The 17,246-nt window shown below is 33.4% G+C and overlaps 1 protein-coding gene across 1 annotated transcript in view; it reads right to left on the reverse strand.

The window, feature by feature from the left end:
• Positions 1–17,246, reverse strand: part of LOC111715834 (nipped-B-like protein) — a 41,010-nt gene that overhangs the window by 4,795 nt on the left and 18,969 nt on the right. The window contains exons 11-28 of the mRNA XM_023491218.1: positions 16,847–16,974; positions 16,324–16,490; positions 14,430–14,528; positions 13,943–14,258; positions 13,520–13,614; positions 12,844–12,961; positions 11,811–12,248; positions 10,753–10,896; positions 9,845–9,980; positions 8,710–8,845; positions 8,307–8,334; positions 7,589–7,678; positions 6,857–6,970; positions 5,512–5,599; positions 5,055–5,143; positions 4,786–4,887; positions 4,476–4,625; positions 1,960–2,331 (exon numbers count right to left, since the gene is read on the reverse strand). Of these exons, the coding sequence (XP_023346986.1) occupies positions 1,960–2,331; positions 4,476–4,625; positions 4,786–4,887; positions 5,055–5,143; positions 5,512–5,599; positions 6,857–6,970; positions 7,589–7,678; positions 8,307–8,334; positions 8,710–8,845; positions 9,845–9,980; positions 10,753–10,896; positions 11,811–12,248; positions 12,844–12,961; positions 13,520–13,614; positions 13,943–14,258; positions 14,430–14,528; positions 16,324–16,490; positions 16,847–16,974 (2,810 nt within the window). The remainder of the gene's footprint in view (positions 1–1,959; positions 2,332–4,475; positions 4,626–4,785; positions 4,888–5,054; positions 5,144–5,511; positions 5,600–6,856; positions 6,971–7,588; positions 7,679–8,306; positions 8,335–8,709; positions 8,846–9,844; positions 9,981–10,752; positions 10,897–11,810; positions 12,249–12,843; positions 12,962–13,519; positions 13,615–13,942; positions 14,259–14,429; positions 14,529–16,323; positions 16,491–16,846; positions 16,975–17,246) is intronic.

Here is a 17,246-nt window from a genome sequence, read left to right on the forward strand (position 1 = left end):
AAATGGGGGGGGGGGGGGACACAAGAGATATATGATGTTCCATCCGCACTATGTGTGAAAGGATAAAAGCTCTCACTCAAAAGTCGTTCAGCAGTGAGCCAATAACTCCTATTTAGCTAAAGCTAGAAACATGTGCTTAACACTGAAAAATTAAAAGAAGTATGTGCGAGTTAGTAGGGTCAAATCCAAGGCGTTTCGACACTTCAAAGTCGACCCAGGATCTATGCCCCCCCGGACCCTTTTATGATACATTTTTCACTGAAAATTCTTTTATCATTATTTATTTCCCCAATTTTTAGCACAAAAAAAACTTGTAAATATTCCGTTTAAACTAAAAACAAGAAACTCGACAGAAGGCTCCATGTGGTTAGTGGTACGGCCCCCCCCCCTCTGTAAAGAAAGGTATATATTCGGATTTGGTCAGGATAAAATTATCATTCTACTACCACACACATCCTGGGCTCCTGGCGATTGCAAAATTTTCTTTGTATGGACTACAGAACTGACTTCAACTCCTTTAAGTGCTAAAACTCGAGAGAAAAGGAAAATATAAAAGCAATTCTTGGATTTTTACATCAAGATTCTTTAAGATGAAACTGTGATAGAAAAACTATATCAGGGGTTAATCTAAGGATTAATCTGGCTGAACATTGTACAGTTATAGAGTGGAATTAAGTCGAAAAAAAGTGTAAAACCGCCATGTTGTTGTACTGTTTCCATACTGGGCCCTGGAACATATTTTTATTGGAAAAAAATTTATTGAAATCAATTCTTTGACAACCTGTCATGCATTCCCGAGTTTATTTCAGCATAAGCTTTATAAAAAGAAGAAATTGTAACGGATATGTCTAATACTGTATTAATGTGATCTACTACTCCGTGAATGTTTGAAACATTGACATAAATTGAACACATTGAACTCCTGAACTAATTCATATCGAGTCGTATTTCTCTTCTATTCTAATATCTATTTGGTTAAACCCATTGCACCCGAAAAATGCCGCAAAAAGTATCTTAGATACTGTCAAAAAGAGTACACAAGACTAAAAAATCTGCCAAATACAGTATCCAAGACAATTGAATCTATCGTTCGGTTTATTCTATTTGAAATAAATCGCAATTTGGCCAAAAACAACAATTTTTAAACTCATGGAGTTGTCTATACACTTTTTTATTTAAAACGCATTAACCGACAAAAAAGTGTGAAAAAGAAAAGTGAAAAATTTATGTTAAATAGGTGAAATTGTGTGAACAAAAGCCACAGCTTTGTACAATGTACAATGTACAATATGTATAAAAAATGAAGAACTGTAGAAAATAAAGGAATTAGTGATTATAGTAATGTATAACAATCTGATATTGGCACTAGTTAATAAAACCTTTGTCTCATATACCCACAGCACCCCCCCCCCCCCTAATGGAAGGGTGGTCCCCATTCCCACATAAGCCGTCACTGCCCCCGGATCCCTTCCACTTCACTCAAATTCCCCCTCGCCTTGGCTTGGGCCGTTTTAAACTATATTTTTAGTATCTCTTAAACCACTGGTGTTCCGTAATACAAGTTCAGAGTAGAGAAAAAGACAATTTAAAAAGAGTTGAAGCATTTTTAGAAATGTCTTCTTTAAACAAATTATTTCAATTTTTTTTTCTGGATAATTTCTTAATTTTTGTAGATTTTTAGAGAATTTTTCTCTCTCGAATTTATTAAAATATCTCTTTTTTTTAAATACTCTGAGCTTATTTTACTCTTTATAAATTGCACTCTTCTAGAGTCGACTTTTTAAATAAAAATATTGAAGTAAAAATACATAGAGAATTCTTTAAAAAAGGAAAGAAAAATCAATAGAAATAGAGGTTTGGATTAAAAAAAAGTGTATCAGAACTGGATTTAGTTACTATGTTACGTGCAAATCCGCGAAAAAAATCCAAAAATCCCCGAATATTTAGAACGCGACTTACCTCCTCTCTGCCTGTCTCCGGATTCATCTTTAGCTCGTACTCCGGCGGCAGCTTGAGGGACTCCTTAATGCTTTGGAGCACGTTGGTCCCGATCACGGACACCATGACGTCAACATGGTGGATTAGAAACAGGGGCTCATCAATCACAGTGTAGGGTATATAGGCCAGGTTATCCGCGAGATACAGCATGTTCGACAACGACGTATCGACCATGTCGTCAAACTGTTTGAGAAAGTTCATGAGTATAGCCCGACGCTGGGCTTTGGTTGATCGAAGGCAAGAGTAGAGAAATCCATGAAGGGCGGTGGGTAGTTCACCTTCCTTGACACGGTATCCACGGAGTACACCAGTGTCCTGTCCAGGGAGAACCTCCTGTACACAAAAGTTTACATTAGAAATTGAGTTTTGCAGATTTTTCTGTTATCATAACTGTATGTGGCATGTCAGATTCAGAACGGTACCCTTAAAAGCGTTGTCTGATCGAAAAATTAAAAAGATCGTAATGTTATTTTGGTTCGCAGTGTTTTAAAGTTTTGGACAGAAATGTTCTCTTTACCGAGTTCAAGCCTTTTTAGATTTAAGTTTGTGTCAAGCTTTAGCGAGGGACAAAATATAATCTAAAAAGGCGAGAACCTTCGAGATATAGAAAAAATTTCAGTCCTAAAACTTTACAGCACGTCGTGCCAAAACAAGTGTTATAGGTAATTTTATATTGATGTTTAATTCAAAAACTTGATCACAATTCAGGTCTGCATGCAAAAAATCAGAGAGAAATCTCTAGTAATAAAGTCAGAAGGCTTCTTTGGCCTTTAGGAGGGAGAAAATGCGGGAAAGGGGGGGGGGAATGGTATAAGGAGAGGGAGAAATGGAGTATATAGTCCAGAATTGAGTTTCCCGACCCAATGTTTATGATTTAAGACACCCCACATGGACCTAACGCAAAGTTTTTGAAAAAATTTGGACATTCCCCATTTCATTTCAATTGAAAAAAAATATTTGAAAATATCCTAAATTTTTTGGAGAAAATCCGGGAACCAATCAGAACTATTGCACAAGTGATATAATATACAGTGAGGAAGAATGATTAAATACACAATCGTTTCATAAAACCGTGTTATTTCATCTATTATCAACTTTTAAGACCAATTTCCGTTCAATTATTGCATTTTTTTTTTATATTTTCTTTTATCTTTAAAATATTTGATACTTCACTTTCATCTTATAACTATTTGTCAAGAGTTATTAACACTTGTATTGGCTCTAAATATACTGAAAGTTCACCATGGCTGCCAAACATAAGAAAATAACTGAAATTTCTTCTGTTTCGAATGTATTTCATGTTTCCCTTCCATCTATATATAAATTTGGCTTGTCTGTTTGTTTGTTTGTATCCAATAAACGTCAAAACGGCTGAACCGATCGGGCCCAAATTTTTTGTGGGACATCTAGGGACCCCAGGGAAGGTTTATGAATGATCAAAATTTCAAATATTTGTCTCCATCAAAATTCGATCTTCATTAAATTTTTGAAAATTTTGAAAATCCACGAAATTTTTTGTGAAAATCCGCGAATTATTTTTGTTTTGTTTTACGATGTACACAAAGAGAACATGTTCACAATTAATTTAGAAGAGGCTAGTATCATTAAACTTTACTACTTCCACCTTAGCTCCTCCCATACATTCTAATTAAACCCCAGGACTCCAGTATTAAACATTAAAGGGACTGTTTTAGGTTATCCTCTAACGTTTATTTGAATATCACCAAGGAAAATTCTTTAATTTGTCAATTTTATTCCTCATCTCGTAACATAATAACATAAAGAAGGGGGGGGGGACACTTGAAAGAATGGCTTTAGTCCCTTTAAGTCCTGGGGGGACTACATAAATGTTCAGTTATTAGATTAAGATTCTATTTTATTAATATTTTAATTTTTTCTTTTTCGCTTTCTATTACTTAGCTTTTTAAATATTATTTTCTTAAGCGTTGACCTATCGTTTTTGACTACATTTAGTTTGATACATTTGTGCCAGTTTTTTTTGGACGGTCAAAATGATAAGATTCGCCTTTCCATTTTTAAAAATCTGTCAAAAAAAATCTTAATCTTTTTGTTAGAAAAAATGGTAGCAGATAAAGTAACATCTAAATGCTATAACTATTATAAGAATAAAGGTGCGCTAAGCCTGAGCTGGGAAATTTTTGAAATCTAGCTAAACCCATGAATTCAGCGGCTGACCTGAAAACCCAATAGATAATCTCCGGACTTAAAGTCTTAAATCCGCCTATAAAAATAGGTCTGCGGTACGGTTAGCCATCAGCATGAAGATCTCCGGAGAAGCGAAGTTAAATCCTAGGCCCTTGCTGTGACTCTAAAAGCCAGATTTAGTTTTGATCAGGATTTAATCCGGGTAAACGCTGAGATCATCTCCGAATCATGGTCAAAGAACCGTTTTTTTAGAAACTCACCACAGATATCAAAACATGTTTTGCCCACTGGTTATTTATTTTAAAGCTGACCTGTAAACTATAGGATAATTTGATCCCCTGCATAAGCTTCATGTGGATAAACCCTGGATACTTCTTCTCTATATCTTGGAGCTCACGATCAGCCGTGTGTGATACACGCTGCTCACAGTCCGTAGACATACAGATCAGGTACGGTACAATCTAGATATCATTTTAAAGAAATATTGCTTTTTGACAATAATAAACATGAAGACTGTTTTTTAAAACATGGAAAAGTTAAAATTAGAAAAAAGGAGAATATTGTTTTAAAAAGTCAAATTTGTATAATAACTTAATGAAGAAATTGGTTTCCAAGACCTACCTGGACAGGATGAACAAGTCCCTGCCCCAGAATTAGTTGAATCACTTTAAGAGCTGCGTGGCGAACTTGTACTGAGGGGTGAATAAAACTTCCTAACACAGACTGAAAATAAAAAATTTAATTTTTTCCTTTATGGGTTTGCCCATTATCCAAACCAACCCTTAGAAAAGTTGCTTCAGTGTCGATCCAATTCTTAAATGTCTTTCATTAAGATAAAAACATGCGGTACCAACCGGGAGTTCTAATCAATTAATAATATTATAAAATACCTTTAAAAATATTTGTATAATTGTGCTCGCCATTCCACTAGAAACATCCCCCATCTCCTTTAAATTCTCTTGTTCAGCGTGTTCTTTCCCTTTAATAGAACATAATTAAAGAGACAGTTCATTAATTTATAATATTCCCACTAGATTCTCCTATTTAATAGAACATAATTAAAGAGACAGTTCATCAATTTATAATATTCCCACTAGATTCTCCTATTTAATAGAACATAATTAAAGAGACAGTTCATCAATTTATAATATTCCCACTAGATTCTCCTATTTCCCATTAAATAATAGAACATAATTAAAGATACAGTTCATCAATTACTAACACAATTTTCCCCTTTTGCAAAACATCTCATTAATTATTATTTGAACTATGAAGACGATTTAGAAACGTAGTAAAAACTTGATATTTCAATCGTATAACAAAACTAACAAATTTCATGAAACTTACAGTTTTTATCTTTCTCCATCATTCTGTTCTCTTCTTCTACTAAATAGGTCTCAATATTGTTGAGCACCTGTAGAACCAATACTGTATCCTAAATACAACAAGTATTAGAAATTATCAAATCTATAGTGTAAAGAGACTGTAAGCGTAATTTCAAGTGACCCTCCATGCAAAGATGGCAATGCCCGATTTGGTTCCCTTTGAACCTGTCTCTGATCAAAAATGTTGAAAATATAATAGTTTTTCAAGGTTTAAAAATGTTTAACTCTGATAACACCTATTTATTTTCCTGCATTAGAAATACACCTGTCACTTTTGCAGAGAAACCACAATCGAAAATAATCAGTTTTTAAAATGATAAACATTAATTTAAAGGTTTTACTTCATCATATACAGAGCTTTTAAGGGTCCTGTTGTAAATCGGCATTGCCATCTTTGCAAGTAGGCTCTTATGAACTTACGCTTTCAGTTTTAAAAGTGAAAACCAGCATTTGCTTTATTGCATAACAAAGAAATATTTTTACTTCATTTCAGAAACTAACACAAAACAAATTCAAAACTTTAAAGTTTAAAGATTTAAATTGTAGAAAATCTTTATAGTTCTGTTGGTTAGTTTTTATGCTTGTTATCTAAAATTTCTACTTGAATTATTCTTATCTCTTGATGGCATATTTTAGCTTGTACACTGTAAACTGTACAGGTGATTAACTCATATATTAACTTGATTGCTCGGGATTTAGAAGAAAAAACTGGTTTCTTTGTAAAAATTGCTTGTAATTAATAACACTCTAAATATTCTTCTCCGTGTTACTATTGTATTATTCATTATGGAGGATGCGACTGAATTAATTAATTCTTCTGTTAAAAAAATCAGTAAATCTCATAGAAATGTTCATAACCTGGATCTGGATCCAATTTGTTCCAGTGCGGATCCCGGATCCAGATCCGAATCAAAATCAAATGGATTCTCAGCACTATTATTTTTGAACGGGAATTCTCCCTGATTTCAACAGAATGATTGTAATAAAACAATTACATAATTTTATGTTTATATTTAGTTGTAACCATGGTCCGCTCTAAAATATAAATTGAATAAATCCATGTAAATGTCAAAAGTACATTTTATGAAAGAAATTAAACCTCAATCTAACATTATGTTAATACATCAGTTTATGTCCGAACAGTTTTAATACAATAATGGAAAATGGCATGTCTGATTCACAACGGAATCCTTCAAATCTTTGTCGAATGAAGGATGCATATTTTGATTATTTTTAATTGTGACCATATTCCGGTGGATTAAGAATGTAAATATATTATTATTATTATTGGTGTAATTATTCCTAACCTGTATTCTATGATGTGAACTGTATTCTGGAGGAGAAAGAATGGATATGTATCTCTGTTTTAATGATTCCTCCAACATAAGATCATAGTGTCTAATACAGATGTTTCCAAGGCACTGAAAAAAAACGATATATGATAAAATATAATTACACTAGGCTTCCACAGGGCTGTGCCTCCATGATCAACTATAACTTATAATTATTGCTCTATCTGCCAAATTTTCTCTTCTTAAATTATCAACCAGTGACAAAATATTTCAGAGGTTTCTCGTTTATTTTTGTGAATTTGGGAAAATTGAAGTTTTTTAAAGCTAATTTTTAAATCCGGACCATACGCAATCCTTCCCTGGGGTCATGTGAGGTCCCACAACGAATTTAGGCCGGATCGGTTCAGTCGTTTATCGGATACTTGTATATATTTTCCAAGACAAACACTTAATGGGTTTGACCCAATCATCAATAGGAATAAAACGGATACTGGAGCATGAATATATGTATATATGTATATAAATATATTTCAGTTTTTAACTTCACATTTTTATCTAAAAAAGAATTATACTAAACATAATGTTTCACGTCTATCATGACGATCCTCAGTAGTTACAATTCTTTGAACAAATATAAATATATATATATATATATAAATATATATATATATCCACTGAAGGTCCTTTTTGTCTCATTAAAACAAAAATCTCCTAAAAATTACGTATTTAACAAATATTTGTTTTTACCTGAAGGATTGCAAGTTGAATCTCTTTCTTCTCATGATCCATGAAATAATAAACTCCGTCAAATACAGCTCTAACAGTTTCCTCCCCGCTCTAAATATTACAAATATAAATATATGTAGATGGAATGAATAGATAAAATAAATAATCAATTGACCGAATGAACAGTTTCATACGTTATGAATGGCCTATGTCAAAGTTAAATTATGGGAAATGAACGGAAAATATATTTTTCAAAAATGTAAATTATGGGAGATGAATGATAAATGAACATAGAAATAAATAATTAATAAATGAAATTGTATGAATAATGAATTAGAAAAAAAATAAAAATGAGTGACTATTAAATAATAAATGAATTTGAATTAATACCAAATAGAAATAGCTGACTAAATAAATAATAAATGGAAATGAATCAACGGTAAATGTAATAAACTAATTACTGGAAATGATTTATTTATAAATAGAATGACTAAAAGCAAGTTTCAAATAATTGTGAAGAATAATGATTAATTAAGGATAGTGAAAAACATAATAATAAAAATGTTCTTTAATTGACAATTTAACAATGAATAAAAAGTCATGAAATAAATAAACGAATGTTTGTAAAAATAATCAAAGATAGCAGAATTAATAATAAATTAGAAAATTAATTTATGTTAATTAATGATTCTAATGAAAATGACAGCAGAAGAAAGAGAAATTTAATTCAAAACCAAACAAAAGGATGAAAAGATTTAGCATGAAGACTGACAAACATTCAGATTTTGAAACAAATGACAAATTCTAGACTTGTGACAACTGACAAAGAATCTGAAAACTGAATTTGAATGGCGGTGGGAACAGTTTAAATAAATTAGATTAACATAAAACAGAAAGAAAATAGTTGTCCCAAGAATTATAGAAACTTAAAAATATCATGGTTATATTCCAAATAATTAACAAACAGTGCAGTGCAGTACCCCACCCCAACCCAAAGACTCCCGAATACTCATTCCAATGAGCTTTGATTTCTGATTTTATTAAAACAATCTACCACCAATTAATTCAAAATGTAAAAATAAAATGTATCTTTCTTAGAATTGGGAAATATTCCCACAACGTTATTAAAACTCTGAACTTACTTAGGATCCTTCTGATGAAGTTTCTTGAAAGCTAGAATAAGACCAAAGTACTTCTTGAAGCACTCCATGATCAGATTAAAGTTCTTTGTCACGTTGTTCACTACGCTACCCAAGCAAGCCAGACACGCAGAAACAACTAAACAGATTTCAGGCCAATTTTAAAATTGATATTTGATTAAAATAAATAATTTGAGTCGAACGAGTACATTTTTTGTGGTAACTCACAAGACCCTAGCTAGGAAGGTTCAATTTAAATCTATTAGGAATCTACCATTAAAACGAAAAAATCCACAACTTTCCATAGAATTATTTTATCAAAAAATATGAAAAAAATGGTTACCGATCAGAACACATTTTAACACCATCTTTTGTGTAAGTACAAATGAAAAACGGGAAAATGTTTCTTTTCTTAAAGCTGTAAATACAATGTCTTTGTTCCGGTCTAATATTTACAACTTTCAACTACAATGTTTCTTGTTTAAAACTGTCAAAAGTTGAGAATGGAAATATATTCGTTTTGAACTCAAAGATACATTATACAATGTATCTTGAAAAAAGTACATTAGGTTTTTAACAATCTGTACATGTGAACGTTAACAATGTGTAGGAATATAAAAAAAAATTGGAAACAAAATATATTAAAATAAAGTTTTTATCAGTGCAACTGATCCGGAACCGGATCAGTTGGCGGATCCGTTGGATCCGCAAGATTTTGGCTTCCTGGATCCGGATCCGGAAAAATATGCGGATCCACGGATCCAAGGGGTGAAATATCAACCAAAAACTGCAAAAAAAACTTTTTTACTCCTAAAACCTAAATCTGAACTTTTGAAAAAAAGGGAGATTAAAAAATTCCTCATTTCTGAATAAGCGAAAAAAATAAAACAAAAAAATTGAAAATTATTTTTTGTAAAAAAAATTCAGTAAATCTTCAAGAAATGACCTGGATCCGGATCCATTTTTTTCCAGTGCGGATCCGCATCAAAATTAAATGGATCCTAAGGTGTGGTTTTTATCAAACCTAAAAACTCGCAATAAACTCGCGGATGACGGTACATGACCAAGCTGTACAAGGATGGGGTGGTAAGTACAATTCTACGTTAGGATAAGAACTCTTCTAAATATATATTCCTACCTGTCTTATCGTGCTGCAGGATAAGTTTTAAACTAGCTTCCTCTAGTTGGGATAAGAATATCTCGCTAGGGTGCTCTATCAACGGAACTACCATCTTCAAGGTCTGCGCTACGTTGGAGATAATCTGGTAGTCACCCTGTTTATACCATTCATTGATACGATGATTAGTAGTTCAGGTTTCAATTAATTAACATTTTACAAAGGCTGCAAAAATCAATATTTCATTTCCCAAGGAAGGATGTTTTACGCATGTATTGCGTCGAAAAGCAACGTTTACTAACCTATTAAATAACACAAGATAAAATATAAGGAAAATTATGCCTGGAACCCAACCCCTCCTTTTTAAAAACAGTAAACTTGGTGAATATCTATCTAACTTGACCTAACCTAACATAGAATAGTGTGGCAGGGAGTCAGTATGTGTAGAATTCTAATATCAATTCAGACCATAAATACTTGAATGGAATGTAACTTTTTTCTTTAACTGGAAAAAAATATTTTAAACTAAATTCTCATGTAAATTGAATTCTAGAAGATGTTCTTCTTTTGCCCTAAAATATGAATTTATTCGGCATAAAATATAAATCTTGGAAAAGGATTTATCTAAGAAACTGGAATAATTCAAATGTTTCCATGGAACAAACTTGGAAAAAGTCTAGAATACTGCATCAAAATATCAAAGGTGCATCATTGCGTTCATGAAAAGTGTATCACTATTAAAGCCTTAATCTCAAAGAATCAACGCATCATCAATCTATGTAGTATGTATCCAATATTCATCCATGTATGTATCAATGTATTCTTGAATGTATCCATGTATCCTTGAATGTATCCATGTATCCATGTCCATGTATCTTTGAATGTATCCATGTATCCATGTATCAATATATCCTTTTATCAATGAATCCCTGAGTAACACATCTAATGTTAAGATATGGTTGCAAGGTTTGAACATGGTTAATTAGAAGTTGAGGTCGTATCTTAGCGAACAGATAAGTGGTCGTTAAGCACGCAACTATACGATGAGATTGTCCAGTCCCGCTCCCCCCATCCTAAATTATATTTAATGTTTAAACATATGAGGCAAGAAAATGTGATGTATTTATGTTTGGTAAAATAATTTCAAAACTCATTTGAACAAACATCTTAATACTGTGTAGATGGGAGAAGTTTGTTGTTAATAGAATTTATCTCTATGTAAAACCCAGTGGTCAAGCAAATCAAATGAAATCAGTGGCCGAATTTTAAAGAATTTGAGCGGCGGTTTAAATTTAAGCCGCGGTTTAAATATGGTTGGTTCAACTTAAAATTGTATCAAATGTTTCAAGATTCAAGCCGGCGCTAAATTTAAACCGGGTTTTGGCGGATTTTGGTGGATTTAAACCGCGGCTCAAATTCTTTAAATTCCATCTCAGGAGGGCTAATTCTATCAAACAAACAAAACCAAAATAAATAAAACAAACAAAATATTTAAAAAATCTGACCCTAAAAATATTAGCAGCAAAAATGAAAAGTTTCAAGTAACAAAAACTTAAATTTTGAGGAAAACATATCTTATGAATTATACAGGTAAAAATACTAGGGACTTTTTAGTGTTGTAAATCCACCAATTTAAACACAAAAAATATCGAAAAGTTTGTTTATTAGAATGAAAAAATGGAGGAATAAAATTCAAAGCTTAAAATTGTTGATAGAAAAAACCTTGTTATATCAATTATATAATATAAGAGTAATTTATACAATATATCTATTAATATAATTCTGACTGGAGCAAGGATATGAGATGAATATTTAGTATTGCTGTAGTCTGTTACTGTCAATTAAATACTCAAGACATCTACAATCATATGCTTATCAAGCCATGTCCCTTCCATCTCCCTTCCATCTCCCATCCCATCCCATCCCATCCCATCCCATCCCATCCCATCCCATCCCATCCCATCCCATCCCAACTAATCTAACCAACCTGTGTAACTTCTTCAGATTTAAGAACAGTCTCAACTAGACAATCAACTATCTGTTGACAGGCCAGGACGAGCTGTTTAGGAGGTTCCTTTACAACCTTGGTAGCATCATCCTTATCCTCCTTCGGTTTAAACAGAGTCTGGAGAAGCTGTTCGAACCATTCTAGTCCTGTCTCCCGACACGATACAACCACATCGGTAATATTCTGCGCTTTCGTCACAAGCAGATGTTTGTCCGACTCTGTCCGACGGCGGTCACTAAGCGGTGCAAACCACATGTTTTGAAAGACCTCCATGACAAGCTTGCGGATTCCCTCCTCGTCATTGATGCGTCGGATCATCTTGACGCAGATGGCGGGGATGCGGGGGTAGTCCGGGAACTCGATACAGATATCCTTCAAGATCTTTATCACTCGTTTGCGAACACTTACACCTGTATCCTGGAATAGAAAGATGGTTAAATTAACCAATATAAATCTGACGTGAATTTCTCGGTAGAAAGAAATCTTTTCAAGCATCATTTTTTTAAAGATCAGGAATATCAGGAAAAAGATCTGAAAGCTCCCCCATTTTGGAGAACCCAGACCGCCATCGGGTGGACACCCAATACATAATACATAGATATATTGAGAATAACAAACATATTTTGAATTTCTACTATGTAACCAAGTTAATTGGCTTCTCTCTTACAAGTACCTTAAATCTAACTAAAAACTCGATAGCAAAGTGACATAAGTTTGACCTTTTCTTTCTGTGACCTGACTTGACCCTTCATGCGGAATTTAGAAAAATAGCATTTTCGATGCACACAAGTACCCGTTATCCATATTTGTGAATAACAATAAGGAAAATATCGTAAAATGTATTTTGTTGCAATAGAGAAGCCACAATTATTTTAAACTCAATTTTCCGAGAGAAAAAGATGGATATCTCTTAGTCCGACAAAGGTTTAAAGGGTTCTGTCGAAAATCGGACACCCCTACAAATGCAGGGTTACTTGAAAGTGCGTCTCCGGTCGCTTTTATTGATATTTACCATGATTCGTTGTGAAAGCATGTCATAATATTTATCTATGAGCTCGGCTTTATGCAGGATAAATTTTCCCACTAGATCCACGGCAGCTTCACGCACCATTGTAGCGGCGTCCAGGAAACTTAACAGTTAGAAAAGTTAGTTAAAATATAATTTTATATTTTATTTTAAACATTTTTATAAATCAATTTTAATCTTTAAAAGCATTTATTACGACAAATTAAGTTAAAAATTTCAAGGGTGTAATGTAATTGTATATAGATATATCTAACTTTATTTTACTAAGAGTTGTCCCCCCCCCCTTTAGGATGTTTCCCGTGATAATTACTTATTAAATGAGTTTCTTTTTTAAATGTTATCAAACTTGAGTGTGTTTAGCTAGTGAGGAAAACCTGTAGGAAAAAGTCCTTCTCAGTTATTACTTCTTAATGTATTTCCCAATTATCTTTTTTTTTCACTTTCCTAGGACCAGGTTTGATGAATAGCGAGACATAGTTGAACCGAATAGATTAAGTTGAACCACTAAACTTGTGCGCCGGTTCAAGCTGAAGAGTAGTGGTTAAACTTAGTCTCGCTATTCGCTAAATCTCGTCTCTGTTGCTTGTAATTATCTTGATTTTTGTTTAAGACTACTTCAAATATAGGAGAGAAATAAAACAACTCNTGCTCTGCTGCCCACCTGTAGTTTATTGCTTGTTGCATATCGTCTCTACTGAGTACAGTTGGATCCTCTTGAACAACCGACGCCAAGCATTTCAGCGCCTTCGACCTCACCTAGAAGAACAGAAATTGGTGAACTTGGAAATGCGCGAAATCACAAAAGTGCCGCCTTCCCTCATCAAGAAAAATAAACAAAAAACAATAACAATAAACATGACTGTAAAAATAATTTCACGTGACCCTCCAATTAAAGAATGTCACGTCTGATTTACAACAATTATGAATAAACCTTTCAACACGTTTCAAGACAAAAATACTTGCCGTATTGTTGCTCAAATTAAAGTTTTAAGGGTACTATTGTAAATCGACGTGCGCGCCACTCTGTAAATGAGTCGGTTGAAATTACGCTCCTTTATATATTATTATTTAATATAAAATCTACCTGAATACTTGTCTCCGAGAGAACACTGAGAATTTGATGAAGGTAAATATCAAAACTATTGAAAAAAGGACGTTTTGAGGACAAGTATTTGACTATAAGAGTTGCACTGGTCGAGTCTATATGCGAGGACAAGCTGTGTCCCCGTTTCCCCGGCTTCGAGGTGTCTCCGAACGGAAGAATCTTGGAAACGAGAAAGTTCTTTCTGTCCTCCGTGAGTCGGAAGACCTCTGCAAGTTTTGGATTGTTCTTGGGGTCAACTTCCTCTGGTTCACTTGCCTCGCTTGATTCACTTTCACTCTCAACCTTCCTCCGACTACTGCAATAAAAGGAAAGATTTAGAGATAAATAAAAAGGCAGAAAGATCTTGTGTTATGCTAAATTCAGATTTCAAGTGACAAAAAATTCGAAAACTAAATACGTTCGACTTACACGAATTATAATAATTATTGAGTAGAAATTATTAAAACCCTTGTAATTATATTTCTACCTTCTGTGTGAAGTATTCTTGTCTCTCTTGTGTTTAATTTTCTTCTTTGGTTGGTCCACTCCTTTCTGTCTGCGGATCTCAGCAGTTGCATCTCGAAACCTGAAAATGGTTTAATAAAAAACAACCCTTAATAATTTTAGTAAACTGAATTTTAAAAAAAGTTTAAATATTGTCAGAATCCTTGAGAGGATAGAGAAAAGTTAATTTCTAACTCAATTGTCTGAAAATCTTGAGAAAATTTCCAAATCCCTGATAGATAACTAAGTTATTGAAAATCACGCAACCTCTCCGTCCAATTTCACAGAGCAAATAAAACACGGAACCTCTCCGTCCAATTTCACAGAAGAGCAAATAAAACACGGAACCTCGAAGAAACTTGCATTGATCGAATAAGATCAACAATGTTGTTTTGGAATAGATATCGTATGATCGCAACATCAAATCAAATCAAATCAAATCAGAGCTTTTCGGACATTCTTCTAACCACAGATGACCAGAGAAAATGATGGACAGTTGATGCCCCCCTCCCCCCCCTTCTCTATACGTACAATAGGGAATTTAAAACCATTTTAAAAAATAATTCAGTTCAAAAAAACGCTCCGTTAACGAAGTAACCATGTCAAGAATAACACACGAAACTAATTACACAAAAAGAATACATTTTTATTTAGGGGTGTATGCATTCTGTATATTTACAGAATTATCGACTTTTGAAGATCTGGGGAGATGTAAATTTTAGCATGCAAAGGTAAGTTTACATATTTTTTGCCCACAATTTTTTTTAGCTACCCCTAAAAATCATTTTTCCAATTCTGCAAATAAAACCATAAAAAAACACAAGAGGGGGGGGGGGTGATTTTTCAGGAAAATTCACCTCTGTTCATATTCCATACAAGACACGAGTAACCTAGGACGAGCATTATAGGAAAGTTTTGTGGTTATAAATTTTTGCCGAACCAGTTGCTAGCCACGATAAGCCTTGGAAGCTTCTGGATGCTTTTTTCAAACAAAACTCTGTTCATTGAACAGGATAGAATAATACTATGTTACTTCTGTAGTATCAGTTCTATAAAAAATCATGGAACCTCCAGAACGAATACGAATTACAACTTTGAAACCTCTCAGTATTAACAAAGATTAGAAAAAACTTTTAAATCAGGAATTTTTTTTAAATCCCTCTAAATGTGAAATCCAAGAATATGGATAAACCACAAAACCTACACATAATAAAAACCATAAAGCCTCTTAAGATAAATCCCAAGAATAGGAATAAAAACCACGAAACCTCTACAAATAAAACCCAAGAGTAGGAATAGAAACAACATAACCTCTAAATAGAAACCCAAGAATAGGAATAAATTATATGAAATCTATACAATTACAACCCAAGAATAGGAATAAAAATCACGAAACCTCTACAAATAAACCCAAGAATAGGAATAAAACCATGAAACCTCTACATTCTACAAAAAAAGAATAGGAATAAAAACCACGAAACCTCTACAAATAAAACCCAAGAGTAGGAATAGAAACCACATAAAATCTTAATAAAAACCCAAGAATAGGAATAAAATATATGAAACCTATACAATTAAAACCCAAGAATAGGAATAAAAATCACGAAACCTCTACAAATAAAAAGAGTATGAATAGAAACCACATAACCTCTAAATAGAAACCCAAGAATAGGAATAAAATATATGAAACCTATAAAAATTAAAACCCAAGAATAGGAATAGAAATCACGAAACCACTACAAAATTAACCACACAATGGAATAAAAACTATAAATCATGATAAATTTATAACTTGAATTTTTTTAAACTTGTTAATAAATACTAAATTTAGATTTATCGGTTCAAAAACTACGAAATACTTCGCACCGAGTACTTACCATTGACTGATGTAGAAGTGCCTACTGGACAACGTATTGGGGTCCTCCTCCCCCCCGGACACAGTCAAGTAGTCCAAGAGGACCCGCTGCAGGAACCTTGTCCTCTCTTCCTCGTCCTCAAGCTTTTCAAACTCTGTGTCCTCAGTCCCCTCATCAGCCTCGGCGTCCTTGAACAAAGGAAGGTAATATTTTTCTTCAAAAACCTATTTCATTTTTCTAAGTTATATCATATTAATTTACTACGTAGTACGTAACTTTCAAATCAGGTTAGAGTCTACATAAGTGTGAAAATGGACATGAATCTGTTCTGATCAGCCACAATTTAACATTTTGTTCAGAATAATTTTCTCGACTAATTAAAGTTATATTTCGCCTTAAAAAATTGCGGATTTAAAATTTCGATAGAACAATTTCTCAAACATGCTTCCGTAAAAATCCCATGCCATCCCATCCCATCCCATCCCATCCCATCCCATCCCATCACATCAAATCCCATCACATCACATCCCTGCCCTAGTAATACCTTGACAGCTTTGATGATTGTATCGATGGTATCCTGCTTAAGCTTGGATTGAACTGCGTCTCTCCGAAGTCTGCTTGCCACAAGACCAAGGTAATCCAGAGAACTAATTCGGAGGGACACTTCAGTACCTAGTTTAGTACAGTTAAGTACAGTTTAGTATATAGTTTATACAGTACAGCGTGTAAATTTATGTACAGTATAGTTAAAGTCGGTGGTCAGGATCTGTCTTAACAAAATGGATTCGAAAAATTTATTTGATTCAGAAATATTGTGTAACATTTGTAACGTAGCCCCCCCCCCCAGTCACAAAGTTTAAGATAAAACCCCTCCCTGGACAAAGTCCTGTATTGGATACTGAAACTAAATCTATATTTTTTTAAAGTTTTTTTTACAAATCTTT

Source organism: Eurytemora carolleeae, unplaced genomic scaffold (genome assembly GCF_000591075.1).
Source record: "Eurytemora carolleeae unplaced genomic scaffold, Eaff_2.0 scaffold1671, whole genome shotgun sequence".
NCBI classification, from domain to species: Eukaryota; Metazoa; Arthropoda; class Copepoda; order Calanoida; family Temoridae; genus Eurytemora; species Eurytemora carolleeae.